The sequence below is a fragment of the Furipterus horrens genome, unplaced genomic scaffold (assembly GCF_987537825.1).
Source record: "Furipterus horrens unplaced genomic scaffold, mFurHor1.1.pri manual_scaffold_9, whole genome shotgun sequence".
NCBI classification, from domain to species: domain Eukaryota; kingdom Metazoa; phylum Chordata; class Mammalia; order Chiroptera; family Furipteridae; genus Furipterus; species Furipterus horrens.
Window position 1 is genome coordinate 85,861,015 of NW_028327179.1, and position 16,521 is coordinate 85,877,535.

Here is a 16,521-nt window from a genome sequence, read left to right on the forward strand (position 1 = left end):
TGTGATGCCTTCCACATTCTGTAAATATTAGGTAGAAAGGATGAGATTAAGAGAATATAAAGGTAACAAGAAATTGGGTGTTCTCTTAAATGGAACATAGCTTATTTTGAGTAGAGTAAAAAAAAATGAAGGTATATTCAGGAACACTAAAGGAAAGGGGATAGGCTCATACATTTCATATTCAGGATACAACTAGACCGGCGGCGGCGGCGGCAGCCGTCCGTCTCGAGAGACTATGGCGTAGCTTCTTGAGAGTCTATCTGCACCGCCGAGAATGGCTGTGCAGTCCGATTCGGGAGTGACAATCCCTGCCGCACTTGTTACAGGTGAAGGCAGATGGCTGTCGTTGCTGCTGTTGACGCTGCTTCCGCCTCGATCTTTTCTGGACCGCCTCCTCGTTGCGCGCAGCCTCTGCGCGTGACGTGCCTTGCCTGACCGCGAGCCTCCAGGGGAAGATATTTGCAAATATATGACAGACTTAATATCCAGAACAGATTAATATTTTCTTCAAATTAAGAAAAAGATAATTAGAAAAATAAGCAAAAGCATTCTTACCAGTTTACAAAAGAAAAAAATCAGTAAACATATAAAAAGATTCTCAACCTCATTAGTAATGAAAATTAAAATAAACAGGACTTCCGGCCAAGATGGAGGCTGAGACGGACGCGCTCGGTCTCCCTCTACAACTAGAGAGGAATACAACTACTTCAAAACAAAAGATAACTAGAAATTCCAGAAAATAAAACTACACGGAAGCCCAACGTATGAAGTTATAAACCAGCGGCGCTCTTTGGGCAGGTAAGAGCGAAAGTGGGCGGTGCTGTTTGCGGTCGCACCAGGGACAGTGGCAGGGAGAACAATCCCGGCTGCAGTCGAACCCCCGGCAGCTCGCAACCCCAACGCTGGGAGAAGCAGCCACCACATCGCCTCGAACAGTGAGGCCCAGGGGGCAGGAGGACGGATCCCGGTCTCCTAGCGGAATAACTGCGGGAATCCATCTTGGACCCCCGCCCCCACACAAAGCGCCACAGCGCTGCGAAATAGGTTGCAGATCGCCACTGGTCGCTGGGCAGTGACGACAAAGCGCCAGCAAGAAAGGTTGCGGATCGGCGCCGGTCGCTGGGTTGTGATGACAAAGGGCCACAGAGCGGCGAAAAAGGTTGCGAATCGGCGCCGGTCGCTGGGTTGTGATGACAAAGGGCCACAGTGCAGCGAAAAAGGTTGCGGATCGGCGCCGGTCGCTGAGTTGTGACGAGTACACAGGCACTGCCCCCTATAGCCGGCCCAAGAAAACAAAACGCATCTGTCAAAATGAGGCAGACAACTATAGAAATCCCGGTGGCGTAGCTCACCAGGCAACAGATGAAGAACCTGACAGATGAACAAATAAGAAACCTGTCAGAGGCTCAGTTCAGGGCCATTGTTATCAGGTGGCTTACAGAATTAACAAAAGATCTGGGAAAAGATGAGAAAGAATCGAAAAACACTCATACTGAAAGGAACAAAACCACATATGAGACAGATGGTGAGGAAATAAAATCCAGAGTTCAAATCAACAAACCAGAACACAAAGAAGGAACGAACAGTCAACCAGTGCAGAGAGAAAAAACGGGAAGCAAGGAAAATGGTGAGAGGATCAGAAACCTCTGGGACAGCTATAAAAGGCCCAACATAAGAATCATTGGTTTGCCAGAGGGTGAAGAAGATGAACTAGAAATTGAAAAATTAAGTGAAAATATAATAAAGCAGAACTTCCCAAACTTGGGGAAGGAAATAGACTTACAGGTCCAGGAAGCACAGAGAATTCCAAAAAAACTGGACCCAGGGAGAACCACTCCAAGACACATTATAATCAAAATGTCAAAAGTTAAAGATAAAGAGAGAATCTTAAAAGCAGCAAGAGAGAAGAAAAGAATCATGTACAAAGGGGTCCCAATTAGACTATCAGCTGACTTCTCAAGGGAGACCCCGCAGGCAAGAAGGGACTGGCAAGAAATATTCAAAGTAATGAAAATCCAAAACCTGCAACCACGAATACTCTATCCAGTGAAATTGTCATTCAGAATAGAAGGGCAGAGAAAGTGTTTCCAGGACAAAGTAAAACTGAAAGAGTTCATTAGATCCAAACCACTGTTATATGAGATGTTAAAGGGGCTGGTTTAGAAAAAGGAGGATCAAAACTATGAACACAAATGAAAACTGCAACACAAGAAACAATAACAGAAGCTAGGGAATTGAAACAAAGGCAAACTAAATAGGCAACGAGAGTGGAAAAAGAACTATAGGTATGGGGAGCATATTGGGGGGAGGTCAGCAGGGAGGGGGAAGGGGGAGAGGGAGGGAGATGATACAGGAATTAAGGAGCATGGCAGGAGGGAATGGAATAGACAGGTTGAGAAGAACTATATGCACAACTAATGGACATGGTCTAAAAGGGGGGGACAACTGGAGGGAGGGGGTCCACTGGGTGGAGGGGAGAAGAGGGAAGGGAAATTGGGACAAATATAACATTATAATCAATAAAACACATTAAAAATTAAAATAAAAAATTTCTCCCACATTCAATGAGCCAAAAAAAGCAAGTTTGGTAATACTAAAATGTGAGGGAGGGTGTGGGGAAAAATGAGGGTTGCCCTACACTGTTAGTGTGAGTCGGATTGGTAGTCTTTTTGGAAAACAGTTGGGCAGTATCTTTTGAAATATTAAATGCACATACCCTTGTTAACCAGCAGTTCCACTTTTACGCTAGAGAAATACATTCTGCACACCTGTGTACAAAGAAGCATGTACAAGCACTGTAAAACAACCTAAATGTTTATCAGTAGAATAGTTAATATAAAATGGAAAAATCTATACCTTAGATACTAGGCAATTATTTTTTTTGATGCGATTATTCTAGATATACTACCATGAGAAGATCCCTATGGCAATATGTTGAGTGGGAAAAGTGAGTTATAGTAAAATGTGTACAACATGGTACCCTTTGTGCTCTGGACAGGTGACTGGAATGGGGGAGGGTAGGTTGAAAAGAGGACTTTGACTTTATGTTATTTAAATTTTTGTACAAAAGAGTAAATCTGGGACAAGCTAGCAGAAATCGACCAGTCTGAGACTCTTTCAAAGAGAAGGCAGAATCTTAAGAGCATTTGATTAATGAGAGCAAGACACTTTGATAGCTTGGTGAGTGTGAAGGTAAGGAGCAAAAGTATTGACTTGAAAGGGGAGTCTCTAAATGAGTATCTTCATTGGCTGTCCCTTGCATTCTCTAAACTTAACTTTATTACCAAAGTTATTCTACCCATGTTGCTATAGGAATGTGTTTTATAGGAAAATGTGATAGAGAAGCCAGTTTTTCTGCTGGCTCTGCTAGGGAATGCGGATATAGGACTGGCGTTTCTAATAAGGAAAGGTACTTTCATTATCTCTGTGAACTGAGTTCAATGGTACAGACAATTCCAAATAGTGAGCAAAATAATCATTTTGCCTTTCCTCCCTAATGCCTTTTGTTTATTTGAATGTGGTTGAGTCTGTTCAACCTGGAAGTTCATAATTTAAATGGAAATAATGAAGCCACAGTCTGAAAACTCTCCAGTTTTCCTTCTCTGCCACATTTCAACACCATTTGATTTCAGCTGCCTTCTCTGTAAATATATTACATGCTCTTTGACCTCTTTAGCAGAAGTGTAGTTGGCAAACATTTTGGTTTGAAAGGCCTTTTCTTGGTTAACTGAACCTAAGTGGACATCAAGAACCTCAAAATCCCTAGACTAGAGACATGCAGAACAAAGATAGAATGAGAGAAGAGTATTTGGGAATATATAAAGATAATGCAATGTTGGACAACAGAGTATTAACTGAATTTACAAGCAGAAAATTTGAGGAGAGTAAGAATTACTGTCATTTTTGGCCAGGTTAAACTTTTTAGAGTTTTAGAAAATCTTTTCTTTTTTTCTTTTCAAAACCATCTGTGGTTTCCACATCTTCTTTCCTTTGACTGCCACTGGCATGAATTTGATATCTCTTTTTCTTTGCTGAATGTGGCCCGGCCAGAGTGGTATTCTCTACTCTTTGCTGGTTTGGGTGTGTTTACTGACGAAGCTGGGCACTTTAAGCCCATCTAGAGCCCTAAAGTCAGAACAAGGGGCAGGAAAGCTTATTGTGGTCCAATTAGAGGACAGCCTGAGAGGGTAGGCTTTACCTTTGCTGATCCTGTTGATTGTCTCCCCTGCGGATTAAAGACAAACCTTCTTTAACAAGCACATTGAGTGGCGTGGGTTTCCAAAACTCTCCAGGACCAGTAATTAATCCAACTGGTAATGAGAGCACTGTGCTGAATTCTGGAAAGGAATCATTTAACTCTTTCTCTACTGGACAGCTCATTTCCCTTATTGATAGTCCCTTTAGTCTTAGCATTGTTTACTTGGGACAGTATAAAGATAGTCTGGTAGAAAATTGCCTTTTTCAATGAAACCAGATTATCTCTACATTTTTAAGATCCTTCATCCCCAAAGTGTACAGACTTGAAAAGTGAACTTTTATTATAGAAGGTGCTTCTTACCTCTTGTTTTGATATAGGAGAAGTTTGTACATTTGGTAATTAGTACTTTAAAAAGCTAAGGTCTGCCTTTGAATAGGAACGTGTACACCAATAGTTCATTTCTCTCTGGTTCTGTTTTTTACCATAATGGGATTTTTGCCTGTGGACGTAACACCTTTGTGCTCCTTCTGTTTCTCCTGCCCTTCATATTAGCCTCGACTCTCTCCTTCCTATGAGTTTGAAACATCCCTGCCCCCCCCAAGATTTCTAGCACACAAAACATCTTTGAGAGTTTTCCTGGTTCCCTCTTTTCTCTAATTATGATTACACTTCAGTCCCATTTTCTGATGATTTCCATTAGTAATCTGCTTGAACACTTTTTTTTTTTTTTAATGCTCAAAGATACAGCAGATCAAATCACCTAAAGTACCTATGTATTGAGGTCAGTTGGTAATAGATTGCTTCCTCAAGGCAAGGAATTGGCCTGCTATGGTCACTTGGTTCCTTCTTGATTGTAGCATTCTTTATTTCTCATCGTCAATCATGTTTATACAGATACATACCAACTTACTCTTAGGCCCTCTTCTGCCTTTTTTCACTAAATCTGCCTTGAAAAACTAAGGATAGATGTCTTTGTGCATATCACAGTGTGTTTAGAAACCATTTTCAGAAAGTTGGTTATTTCTTTGAATTTGAAAAGATGGCAGATAACTGAAGTAATAATAATAATAGTAAAACTAAAACTGCCATTAATTCAAAGCCTCTATGTATTATTGGCTATCTCTAATTCTCTCAATTGACCTTGTATATTTTCCATTATCATTATTCTTTTGCAATTGACAAAATTAAGATTCAGAGAGAGTTGAGGCCCACAATTAACTCTGAGTCTAAAGCTTGTGTTCTTACTGATGTATGCAAAAAGCTGACTCAAAAAGTGGTCAAAATTTATTTCACAAAGGATGTAGAACTCTCTGAGCATAAAGGAGTGAGCAGCGGCACTGGAATAGTAGCATGAGAAAGAAGTCCAGTAAGAAGAACATAGCAGAAGGCATAGAAGCAGGAATGCGCTCAGCAGTTCGTAAGATAATGCACACTTGCCTAGTTGAGGACCAAGGCAGCCTGGTGGGAATTAGTGTGCACTGGAGGTAGTGGGAGGTCAAATTGTGGGGGGCCAACAAAGCTGGACAGGAGAGTCAAGTTTGGTTGTTAATAATGAAACGCCATTTGAAGGATTTTGAGCCTTGGAGATATGCAACATTTAGGGAACCTATTTGTCAAGGATATATGTGATAAGGAAGAGAGAGGAGTTCCCCAAGAAAGCCAAATAGAAGGATACACTAGCCTTGGGCTGTGAAGGGGGGACTGGAAAAGAAGGGATAAGTATCAGACATTTCAAAGAAGAAAGAATGGAACTTGCAATGAGTGGCTAGGGGGCTGCTAAAGGGAAAAGTAAAGCTGTAGTTTTGAGCTTGGGTGCCTGGGGAAGTGAGGTGGGGCTCTACTGGCGGGACAAGGACGTGGGGAAGGCAAGTAGCTGGAGAGACAGGGAATGGAGCGCTTAAGTGAATTGGCTGGTGTTGTGGTCACGCTTCAAGTGACCAATAAGTTCTTGAAACCCAGCAGAAGGCCTGGGGTGAGGAGAGAGCCAAAGTAAGACTGAGAGGATGGAAAGGTGTCCACAGCCAGGTGTCAGGGCAACCCAGACCCAAGGAGCGCGGGAAGCTATTGGTGCAAATGGCTGGGGGATCGGAAACTGAGAAAATCATCAGAATTGGAGAATGTATGGGTTTCCGAGTAGGATTTTAGCAGACTCTTGTCAGCCAAGTGTTTTCAACAGCTTGTTCTTTCTGGACACTAGTCCTTTGTTAATTTAGAGATGTGTAACCTTCTTATTTCATTATCTTCAGACTCTACTTAGTATGGATATAAAGAACTCTCCTTTTGGAGACTGTTAATGGGATTAAAAGGTGGGGGAGACTTATAAAAGTCTGTGGTATCAGTTAATTTTTTTTATGCACCTGAGAAGACTCATTGTTTTTTTATATGAAGAAACGTAAATGTTGTGTGTCAGAATTAAGCTTTTTCCTTCTCTGAGGCTAGAAAAAGACACTCTCCCAGGAAGCCAGGATAAAGGGAAAAATGACTTTGAGATGCACTTTCTTAAAATAACTGAAGGAATGACCTCATGAGCCAGCTGATAGCCTGGGTTTGCAAATGGATACATTTCTATTAGCCTGCTGTCTGATGCTGCAGAGCCAAATATATGTGGAGTGTATTATATCATATCCTGTAGGCAGGAGACTGTCTGGGAGAGAGGGGACTTAGAAAGAGAGGTGAAATGGCAGGCTTGGCACAAGAATTCGCGATGTAAATACCGTCAACCATGGCTTTCTTTCTTAGGTAAACATTGCTGATTTGGATTCGTGATTCCCTATTATGTGATCATTAGTATCATTTTCTGATAAAATAATATTGAAATAAGTACACTTGATTGTTAGTCTCTTCAGTATAAAAGTGTTGCTGCTCTCATTAATACATTAATATTCCCATTTCTGGTTTTTTTCTTTTTCTATTTTACAACTACAAGCCAATGCCCTTGGGTCTGACTCATTGCTAGAGTTGTCCTCTCCTTTTGGTCTTAAGTTGTAGAGGCGGTGTGGACGTGTCCTTAGCTGGCCAACGCGGCTTAGCTCTGGATTGCTATAGATCTCCAGGTTAAAAGGAAAGCAGAAGGCCTGGGGAGAAAGATCATTACTTGATAAACCGCTTCTCTTGCCAGAAATCATTGTCAGCAATTAAGAACATTCACAAAGTAGCTACTGTGCCAGGAGCTAAAGAATGGCCGTTGCCTCTGGTTTACCACTTGTTTGGTCTGGATTCAATTTGTAAAGTAAACCTGAATGAAGTTCATAATGTTTTTAAGGCACACGCACTTAACTATCTCTCTGTGTCACACTCATAGTCATTGGCTAGCTTACTTGAAACTTCATAGAATTTTAGGGTTATTTTCCCTTTTAATAAGTAAAGCCTAATTATTTTCATATATTTTTGTAACCGGCCACCTTACTGAATTCTGTTGTTGTTGTTGTTTTTTAATCCTCACCCAAGGACATCTTTCCATTGATTTTTTAGAGAGAGAGAGAGAAACATTGATGTGAGAGAAACATCAGTTGGTTGCCTTCCATACATACCCCAGCCAGGGACCAAACCCGCAACCGAGGCACGTGCCTTGTCTGGGCATCGAACCAGCAACCTTTTGGTGCATGGAACAATGCTCCAACCAACTGAGCCACACACCAGGGCTAAATTCTCTTATTTTTGTAGTAGCCATCCACTTGATTCTCTGGGTTTTCCAGTTATACAGTAATTGTATCTACAAATAATGATGATTTACCTGCTCCAGACCTCCTATTACTCTCTTATCTAATTGCCCTGGTTACTACCTCCAGAATAATGATGAAAATATGGTGATTTTGACACCTTAAATGCATGGAAGCTGTAGAAGGGTAATAAGCTATAGGATCAGTAGTATCTTAGGAGACGGAAAGCAAACCTGGAGGTAGGTATTCTTAATATTATAGGAACAAGTCTATGAGATACAGCTTAAGGTTTACTTGACCAATGTATGTATGATTCTCACTCAGTCACTTGTGAAACTATAGTAACATGTGGAGAACAGTGGGCTCATCAGTCACATGTTGGAACTCTGGGCCCTCCAGGAAGGCTCTCTGTGTGATAACCATAAATTTTAATGGAAGACATAATTACATCCCAGATATCTTTCATGACTATTGCTGACCACACTCTTGTCTTTCAGGCCCAGCTTCGGGCATTTATTCCAGAGATGCTTAAGTACTCCACAGGTCGGGGGAAACCAGGCTGGGGCAAAGAAAGCTGCAAGCCTATCTGGTGGCCTGAAGACATCCCGTGGGCAAATGTCAGAAGCGACGTCCGCACAGAAGAGCAAAAGCAGAGGGTGAGTGTTCCTCTGGCCTGAGTTGCCTGTTGCTTTTCCATTCTGAATGAAACCCCTTGATTTTTGTCTTTCCACTTCTTATGCTAAGACGTCTAGGAACATTTGTGTCATAGGCAAACCTGTCCCCCAGAGAACTTTGATATTCTCCGATATATAGCCTTTTCCATTTATCACTCCATCACTGTAAAGACTTGTGATGAGTTCGTGAATTTACACTTCTCTCTGCATAGTTGCCTTTTGGAGCAGTTTTAATTTTATGAGGGGCTTGGAAGCACTGAATAAACTCATCGTCAAATTATTAATTACTTTGAAAACTTAGAAATATCTTTATTTCTGGTTAGGAAGAATCATTGTTGAAAAATATAAATATGGAATTAGATGTAAAATTTGCCAAGTCAGCAGATAGAAAAGAAGAAAGACTAAACTAGATGTCATCCCTTTTTCTGTATTTGTTTTCAGTTAGCTTGGAAATTTACTGAGAATCTTAATATAAAAATCTTGAGAAAAGAGTAACTTTGTGTGAGAAGTTTAAGAGTTGGCCTCGTTAGCCCTGGCTGGTGTGGCTCAGTGGATTGAGGGCCGGCCTGCAAACCAAAGGGTTGCCAGTTCGATTCCCAGTCAGGACACATTCCTGAGTTGCAGCAGGCCAGGTCTCCAGTTGGGGGCATGCAAAAGGCAACCACACATTGATGTTTCTTTCCCTCTGTTCCCCTCTCTCTAAAAGTAAATAAATAAAATCTTAAAATTAAGAGTTGGCCTCAGACCCTGGCGGTGTGACTCAGTTGGTTAGAGCAACATCCTGATACGCCAGGATGGCAGGTTCGATGCCCATTTGGGGCACATACAAGAATCAACCAATGAAAAGATCAACAAATGAATGAATACATGGATGAGTGGAGCAACAAATTGATGTTTCTCTCTCTCTAAAAATCAATAAATTTAAAGAAAATAAGAGTTGGCCTTGGGTTAGAATAAAGTATATAAAATCTGAAAGTTGGAAATCGTTGATATTAGGTTGGCCAATAAGTTTGTTCTTTTTTCCGTAAGATGTCTCTAGTAGCACTTAGTTGTCTTTAACTTCATTTGAAACAATTTCGTTATATTGTATTGTGACAGCTGTCTTATCAGCGTGTATTTAAAAAAAACTTACCAAAATTGGTGAATTTTTGTGTAGCCATTTTTATATTGAAAATAGAAGAAAATACGCAACATTTTCCAAATATTACGCTTTTATTATTTCAAGAAATGTAAAAATACAACTGAAAAGCAAAAAAAGAAGGTACTGTGACTGATCAAACGTGTCAAAAGTGGTTTGCGATATTTCATACTATAGAGTTCTCGCTTGTCAATGCTCCACGGTCAGGTAGACGAGTTGAAGTTGATAGCGATCAATCAATCAAAGTTATACCACTCAGGAGATAGCTGGCATATTCAAAATATCCAAAATCAATAAAGTAATTGGTGAAAATAAAAAATATGTCTTTTATTTTACAGAAAAAAACGAAACAGACTTTTTAGCCAACCCATTACTAGATACTGAGTTTCTTTGCCTCAGAATCAATCTTTCAGAAATAATCCTTAGAGAGTTTACTTTGGACAAGGTTGTTTGTTTTGATAAATGATCAGCTGCTTAATCCATAGTAGAATTGAATAACCAACATTCTTTGTGACTTAAAGTGCTTTTCTGGTCTTTTGGTGACAGGTTTCGTGGACCCAAGCACTACGGACCATAGTTAAAAACTGTTATAAACAGCATGGGCGGGAGGACCTTTTGTACGCTTTTGAGGATCAGCAAACACAAACACAGGCCACAACCACACACAGTATAGCCCACCTTGTACCATCACAGACCGTAGTCCAGACCTTTAGTAACCCTGATGGCACTGTCTCACTTATCCAGGTGAGTAAACCTTATGGTTATAGATTGTGGTTTCTGAGGTAGATGAGTAGGCATGTCACCTCGGAGTGGAGAAAGTTTTCTTTATACAAACTCTTGTATGGAGTTTGTATAGTTCCCCAAGAACTTCCTACCTAAAATCGATTTTTGAATAGTATTTTAATTGTTTTTTAAATATTGCTAAAATATTGCCAAATACACAGCTGTCGATAGGTTTTCTGGACATTTCCAAAATAACACCATAAAAATGGCCTTTTTTCAAAAATTTTTAACCATTCCACTTTGTCATTGACCAGGATATATTCCTTCTGACTTGCTTTTTCTGAGGTAAAACAAGATTTGTTAGTAAGTACAAAACCTCTAAAATTTACATTGAAATAAGAATTAAAAGTTGAGTGACTGACATTGGGCACTAACACTGATTTATTTTTCTGGTTGTAGTAAAACTCTGAAACTCATGTGCCTGAGATAGGGTTTTATAACTCATTTCATATTATAAAGCATATTAATCATGATTTGTGCTGAATTTGGGATTAAATGAATCTGAACTTCTGAGTGAAAGAGAAGTAGAAGGATTCACCCACTCACGCTTCATTGCCTTCCGTGTATTCCTTCAGGTTGGCACAGGGGCAACAGTAGCCACATTGGCTGATGCTTCGGAATTGCCAACCACAGTCACTGTTGCCCAAGTGAATTACTCCGCTGTGGCAGACGGAGAGGTAAGAAAGAGGACTCTCTCCGCATCTGCGTAAATACTTGACTGTATCGTAGAGGGAGAAGTGAGGGTCCAGAGGTGAAGAGACTGTATGTAGCATTATGTTATTTACACCTTTTACAAAGTATATTTTATGCTGTGTTTATTAACTGTAACCGTTGAAATCCATGAATCTTTATGATTTAGATATGACTGTTAGGAATTTACAATTTTACATTTGCAATATATCACTTACTATAAAAAGGGATTATCCATTCAATACTTTTATGCTGTGAATCCCAAAGAATTTAATCTTTGGGCTTTATGAAAAAATTTATATAATTAAAAGTAGTGCTGACTAAAAAGCATTCTTTGATGGGATAAATGCCTTTGTAAATCAATAGACATGATTTATTACATTTTAAACATGCATCTGAAAAGGCTTCACAAGAAAATCCTTCCCTACCAAAATCGAGGTAATTATGGGATGTTAACCTTTATGGAGTACTTCATAAACTAAGTACTCAACCCTGTGAAGCACAGGCTTTCTTACCATCTTTATAGACAAGAAAACTGAAACATGTAGAGCTTAGGAGAGCTGCCCAGAGTCCCAAAGTGTTAAAACTGGGTAATGCATTGTCTAGGGTTTGAGCTCTGAGCCATCAGCGAAGTTTAGGAAAAGGTTCATTAAGTCACTATGGACTTTTTCCCTAGAGCATGGTATAATCCTGAAGTTTGAAAAAGAGCCAACAAATGTCAAAGAGAAGTATCAGAAATAAAGCTAAAATTTTCTCACTCTTGTCCAAAACCATGGAGCATTTGTACTCAGAACAGCACAAAGTCACTTTCATTTATGCATCTCGGGAAAGTGAGAGACTGAGAAAGGTCTGGTCTGATGGCTAGTGAGATGGAGAGAAAACACAGCCGGGCTCCTCTGTCAGCCAGCATCTATTGAGCCCCTGCCATGATGCAACTGATGTGTTGAGTCACACAGGAGCTCTTGTCTGGTGGGGGTGAGAAATGTCTGCATAAATGAACTGTGGTCCAGGCTGTAAGCAATGCTGCAAAGTGGTTTATGTCTTTGAGGAGAGAATGTTAACAGCTAGGGGATCTGGGAAGGTTTGGGGTAGGAGTTAGCATTTGGTTTTTCAGTGTAGAAAGATAAAGGGCAATAGCATATTTATTTTCATAAATCTGTAAACATTATGAAAGAGTATGGGTTAGCTAAAAGGAAAATTCATCAGTTCCCAGACACTAAAACTAGAGGCCACTCTGTGAAGTGTGAAAGAGGCCGAGGATGACAGCTAAGGGTGGAGGGACTGAGCAAAAAGGAAAAGGACTCATGGCCATGGACAGCAGTGCGGGGACTGGAGGATGGGGGTATAAGGGGACAAAATGGTGATGGGGAAAAATACAATTTAAATAAATGTGAAAAAAGAGGTAGAGAAGATGGGGTGAGTATATTTACAAAATGTGTTGCGTTTTGACTTGGTCAAAGTTATCAACTCTGTCTCCCCACTGAATGTTTCCTGGTACCTTTTAAACAAAGTAACTGTGTTTCTTACATACTTCTCTAGAGTCTTAATTCTTCAAAACCAATTTTACTAAATAACTTCACTTATTCAAAGGTAGTTAATGTATTCAAAAGTTCATGGAAAATATGATACCCGAAGTCAGATAAAAAAAATTCTAATTCTTCCCACACTTCCATTAAAACAAAAGATATGAAGAGAAGCATAGATCATCTCAGAGAGTGACCAGACATTTTAGATTTTATAGTATGATTCTATCTGCCTTCTGATTTCTCTTAGATGTTGGCATGGTTGTTGTTAGCATTTTAGTTTTGAGCCATAAGAACTATTAGTCAAAACAGCTCACTGACTTGAGTTGGAAAAGACCACACCAAGCCAATGAAACATTACATCAGATGACTCAGTAAAAACATTCTACTGCCTGTGTTTAGCATCCTTTCTCCCAAAAAGCTGAAAGTACAGTACAGAAATAAACAATACCCATACTTTTAGAAGTTGTAAGTTCATTTTTGTTATCCCAGCCTTGCCAGTGAGAGCTCTTTTCATTATAGTGCACTGTCTTTAATATCTGGTTAGTTACATTTGTTTACATTTAGTCCATACGGAAGGATTATTTGGGGGCCTGTCTTTTCTGGTAATATATGGTCTCCCAAATCCAAACAAAAATCTCTAACTTTAGGCAACTTAAAACTAATTAAAGAAACAGAACATGTTTCGTAGGCCTTTAGAAATAAGCAAGCAAAGAATTTCAAAATATGAAGTAAACTCTGTGTGTTGATTTCAAAATATTTATACAATTTCTATTTTGATGGCATATTTATAAATACAGATGTATTTGAGAATTTATTCTTTTGTATGTTAAGACCACCAGTTGGTGTTGGTGCTATTAATTGCATTGTGTCAGGAAAGTTTGTTAGAAGGAAAAACCAAAGTACAAAAACATTAGAGACGTGAATTTTAAACTGAACGATCAACACATGTAACAGTTTTGAAGTAGCACAACTTATTTTAGGTGGGTTTTTAAATAAATATCAATTTACCTGAAATATAGACCAGAAAACAAACAGGAAAATATTAATAAAGGAGTGTGTGCTTCATTTCTTCATTCAGCAAACGCTTTCTTTGCCACGCACTGTAGATACAGAAAAATAAAGACTGCTGTTGCTGTTGAGGAGCATTCAGGCAAGTGGTAGAGAAAACCACAGGCCAGCGACAATGAGATAAGGACCTTAGTGGAAGCAAGCCCAGCGTGCTGTGGAACACACAGCAGAGGCACTGAATCTTGGACTGGAGGGCAGTCCAGTTGTCTTGGCTCCTGCAGACTCACCTGAGCTCAGACACTAGAAGGGTGGGCAGGAAGCAAGGCTGGAAGGCTGGGAGTCGTATTCCTATCAAAGGGAGTGGCACACACAGCGCATCCCATTGTGGAAGTGTGGGAGAGCCACACGCTGGTGGTTCACTGTAACTAGAGGGGGGACAATGTAACCACAGTTTAAAGGGCCTCACTGTAGTTGGTCTCTTTCAGGAAAACGTAGGAGCTAACTATACATCTGAATATCTTTTCCTCCTAGGGCTTGTGGCCCTTTGTCTGGGACATGGTGGCATCCAGGAGTAGATAACCGCACAGATGGAAAGGGAGAGCAACAAGAGCTCGAGCAAATACAACTAAAGCACTGAGACTCAAAAATAGGAATTCCAAAGAAGTCTTAATACCTAAGCTGATTTATCACCTGCCATTTTTTTTAATAGAAATCTTTGTCTGCTTCTTTTCCTACTTCCTCTCCGCTCTTCACCAACATCCATTAATCTTTCATGACTATAATTTAAATTCCTTGAAGTATACTGTATATTACAACATTTAATTACCATTTTCACTACAGATATAGTTGTAACTAAATGCCTCTATATTAGGCCCTGGCTGGGTAGCTCAGCTGATTAGAGCATCGTCCCGATATTCCAAGGTTGCGGGTTCGATCTCCAGTCAGGGCACATATAAGAAGCAACCAATGAATGCATAAATAAGTGGAACAACAAAGAGATGTTTATCTTTCTCTCTTTCGTAGGCTATCTCTGAAATCAATAAATTTTTTAAAAAATTTAATGTCTATATATTAAGTTGCTGCCATTGGAGTATAAAGTACTTGGGAGAACTGCACCACGCCAGCTCAGCGGTGGGACGGGCAAAAACACAGAGGGGCATATGTAGAAAGGGGAGACAGTTTAATGGCAAAAGGTGACAGGGCTGGCCAGCTTTCACTGATATTTTGAGGGGAATCACTGAGCATCTAATATTGGCAGTGTAACTTGCCATGGAAAGTGGCACTGTTTGCAGTGATTGTCATTGGAGTAATGAGATCACAGAGGTAATACTACCATGGGAAGTAAGGGTTCCTGAGTGGGCAACTTTGTAGCTCCACGGGAAGGAAATAGGATGTCTGTGCCTCTTAGTGATGGGCCCTGAAGGCTTGCCGACCCAGTGCATCGCCTGTGAGAACCCAGGGCAAATACTAAGGTAGCTCAAAGGAATGTCTCATTCTCTGGGAGGCTTTAGACAGACATTCTGAGAAGCAGTGTCATAATCTTAAGTATGGTAACAGAACCAAAGCAGGAGGCATTTTAAATATCTACCTGTCTTAGAGCTTGTGGAACCTTGTTTGGGACCCAGTAGCATGTGGGCACAAGTTAACCATTTACTGGGCCCCAGAGATGTGAAGCAGGGCCAGCAGGAGTTCCAGGAAGCACAGCTCACATCCTAAGGACTTGAGTCCATAGAAATATTTTACCTGGACTGATTGATTTATCACTTCCCATATTTCAGAATAGAAATTGCTTTCCCTGTCCTACTGCTTTGAGAGAGAATGATCAACCAGTGCTTATTGAGCAAAATGGACTAAAGCAGTAGGATCTGGGTATCCAGAACCGAGAAGTCTAAATGCAGAGCACTGTACTAAAATCACTGGTTCTCAACCAGGGGTACCAACACACACCCCTCTGAGAGGATACCTGGGAATGTCTGACAATATTTTTGATGGTCACGACTGGGGAGGGTGCTTTTAGCATCTAGCAAATAGAAGCCAGGGATGCTACTAAACATCTACAACGCATAGGACAGCCTACAACAAAGAATTGTCTGATCCAAATGTTAACAGTGTTTCTTCCTAATTCTGACTCCTTACTGAAAGGAAAGCAGGTTTTACTACATTAAATTATTTACTGAATTTGGCAGTTTCCATCAAAAATAAAAATACAGAATCACTTTGAGATACAGCTCCATCTCTAGGAATTGACTCTATAAATAGACTCATAAAATATCTAAAGTAGTATTTGAGGCTATTTATCACAGTACTATTTATAATAGCAAAAGCCTGGGAACTACCTCAATGTCCATTAAAAGATGGCTGGTTAAATAAATCATGGTGTATCTATATAACACAATGCTGTGCAGCCATTATTATGAATCATGAATGAATGAAGTACTTTATGTCTTCCAAAATGGAATCATTTAAAAGACGTATTATTTGTGAAACAAGCAAGGTACAAAAGGATATATAGAATATACTGCCATTTTAATATGTTCGCACATAGAGAAGAAAATAGGTAACAGTAGTGGCCTTTGGGCAAAGGGTCTAGAGTACTGGCATAATCTCCCTTCGGTACAGTTTGAATTTTTTTAAATTACATTTATGGCCTAAATTAAAATTTTTGAATAGGTAACAAATTGATAAGACCAAGCTATTTCAAAAATTATTTTAAAGTATACAGGGGAAAATCTTGCTTTCTGTCTCCTATTTAAGCTGTTCCAACAGCCCCTTGCACCCCACCCACCTCAACTCACAAACTAAGGAAAATATCTTCAGTGGTTTCTTCCAGAATTTCTTTATGCAA

General features: G+C 40.0%; 1 protein-coding gene across 8 annotated transcripts in view; it reads left to right on the top strand.

Annotated features, from left to right (window-relative positions):
- The window catches only part of NRF1 (nuclear respiratory factor 1), a 131,046-nt gene that overhangs the window by 79,933 nt on the left and 34,592 nt on the right, over positions 1 to 16,521 (top strand). For all 8 annotated transcript variants that reach the window (XM_090287505.1, XM_090287508.1, XM_090287507.1 and 5 more), the window contains 3 exons: positions 8,355 to 8,513; positions 10,216 to 10,413; positions 11,028 to 11,129. In XM_090287505.1, the coding sequence (XP_090143631.1) occupies positions 8,355 to 8,513; positions 10,216 to 10,413; positions 11,028 to 11,129 (459 nt within the window). The remainder of the gene's footprint in view (positions 1 to 8,354; positions 8,514 to 10,215; positions 10,414 to 11,027; positions 11,130 to 16,521) is intronic.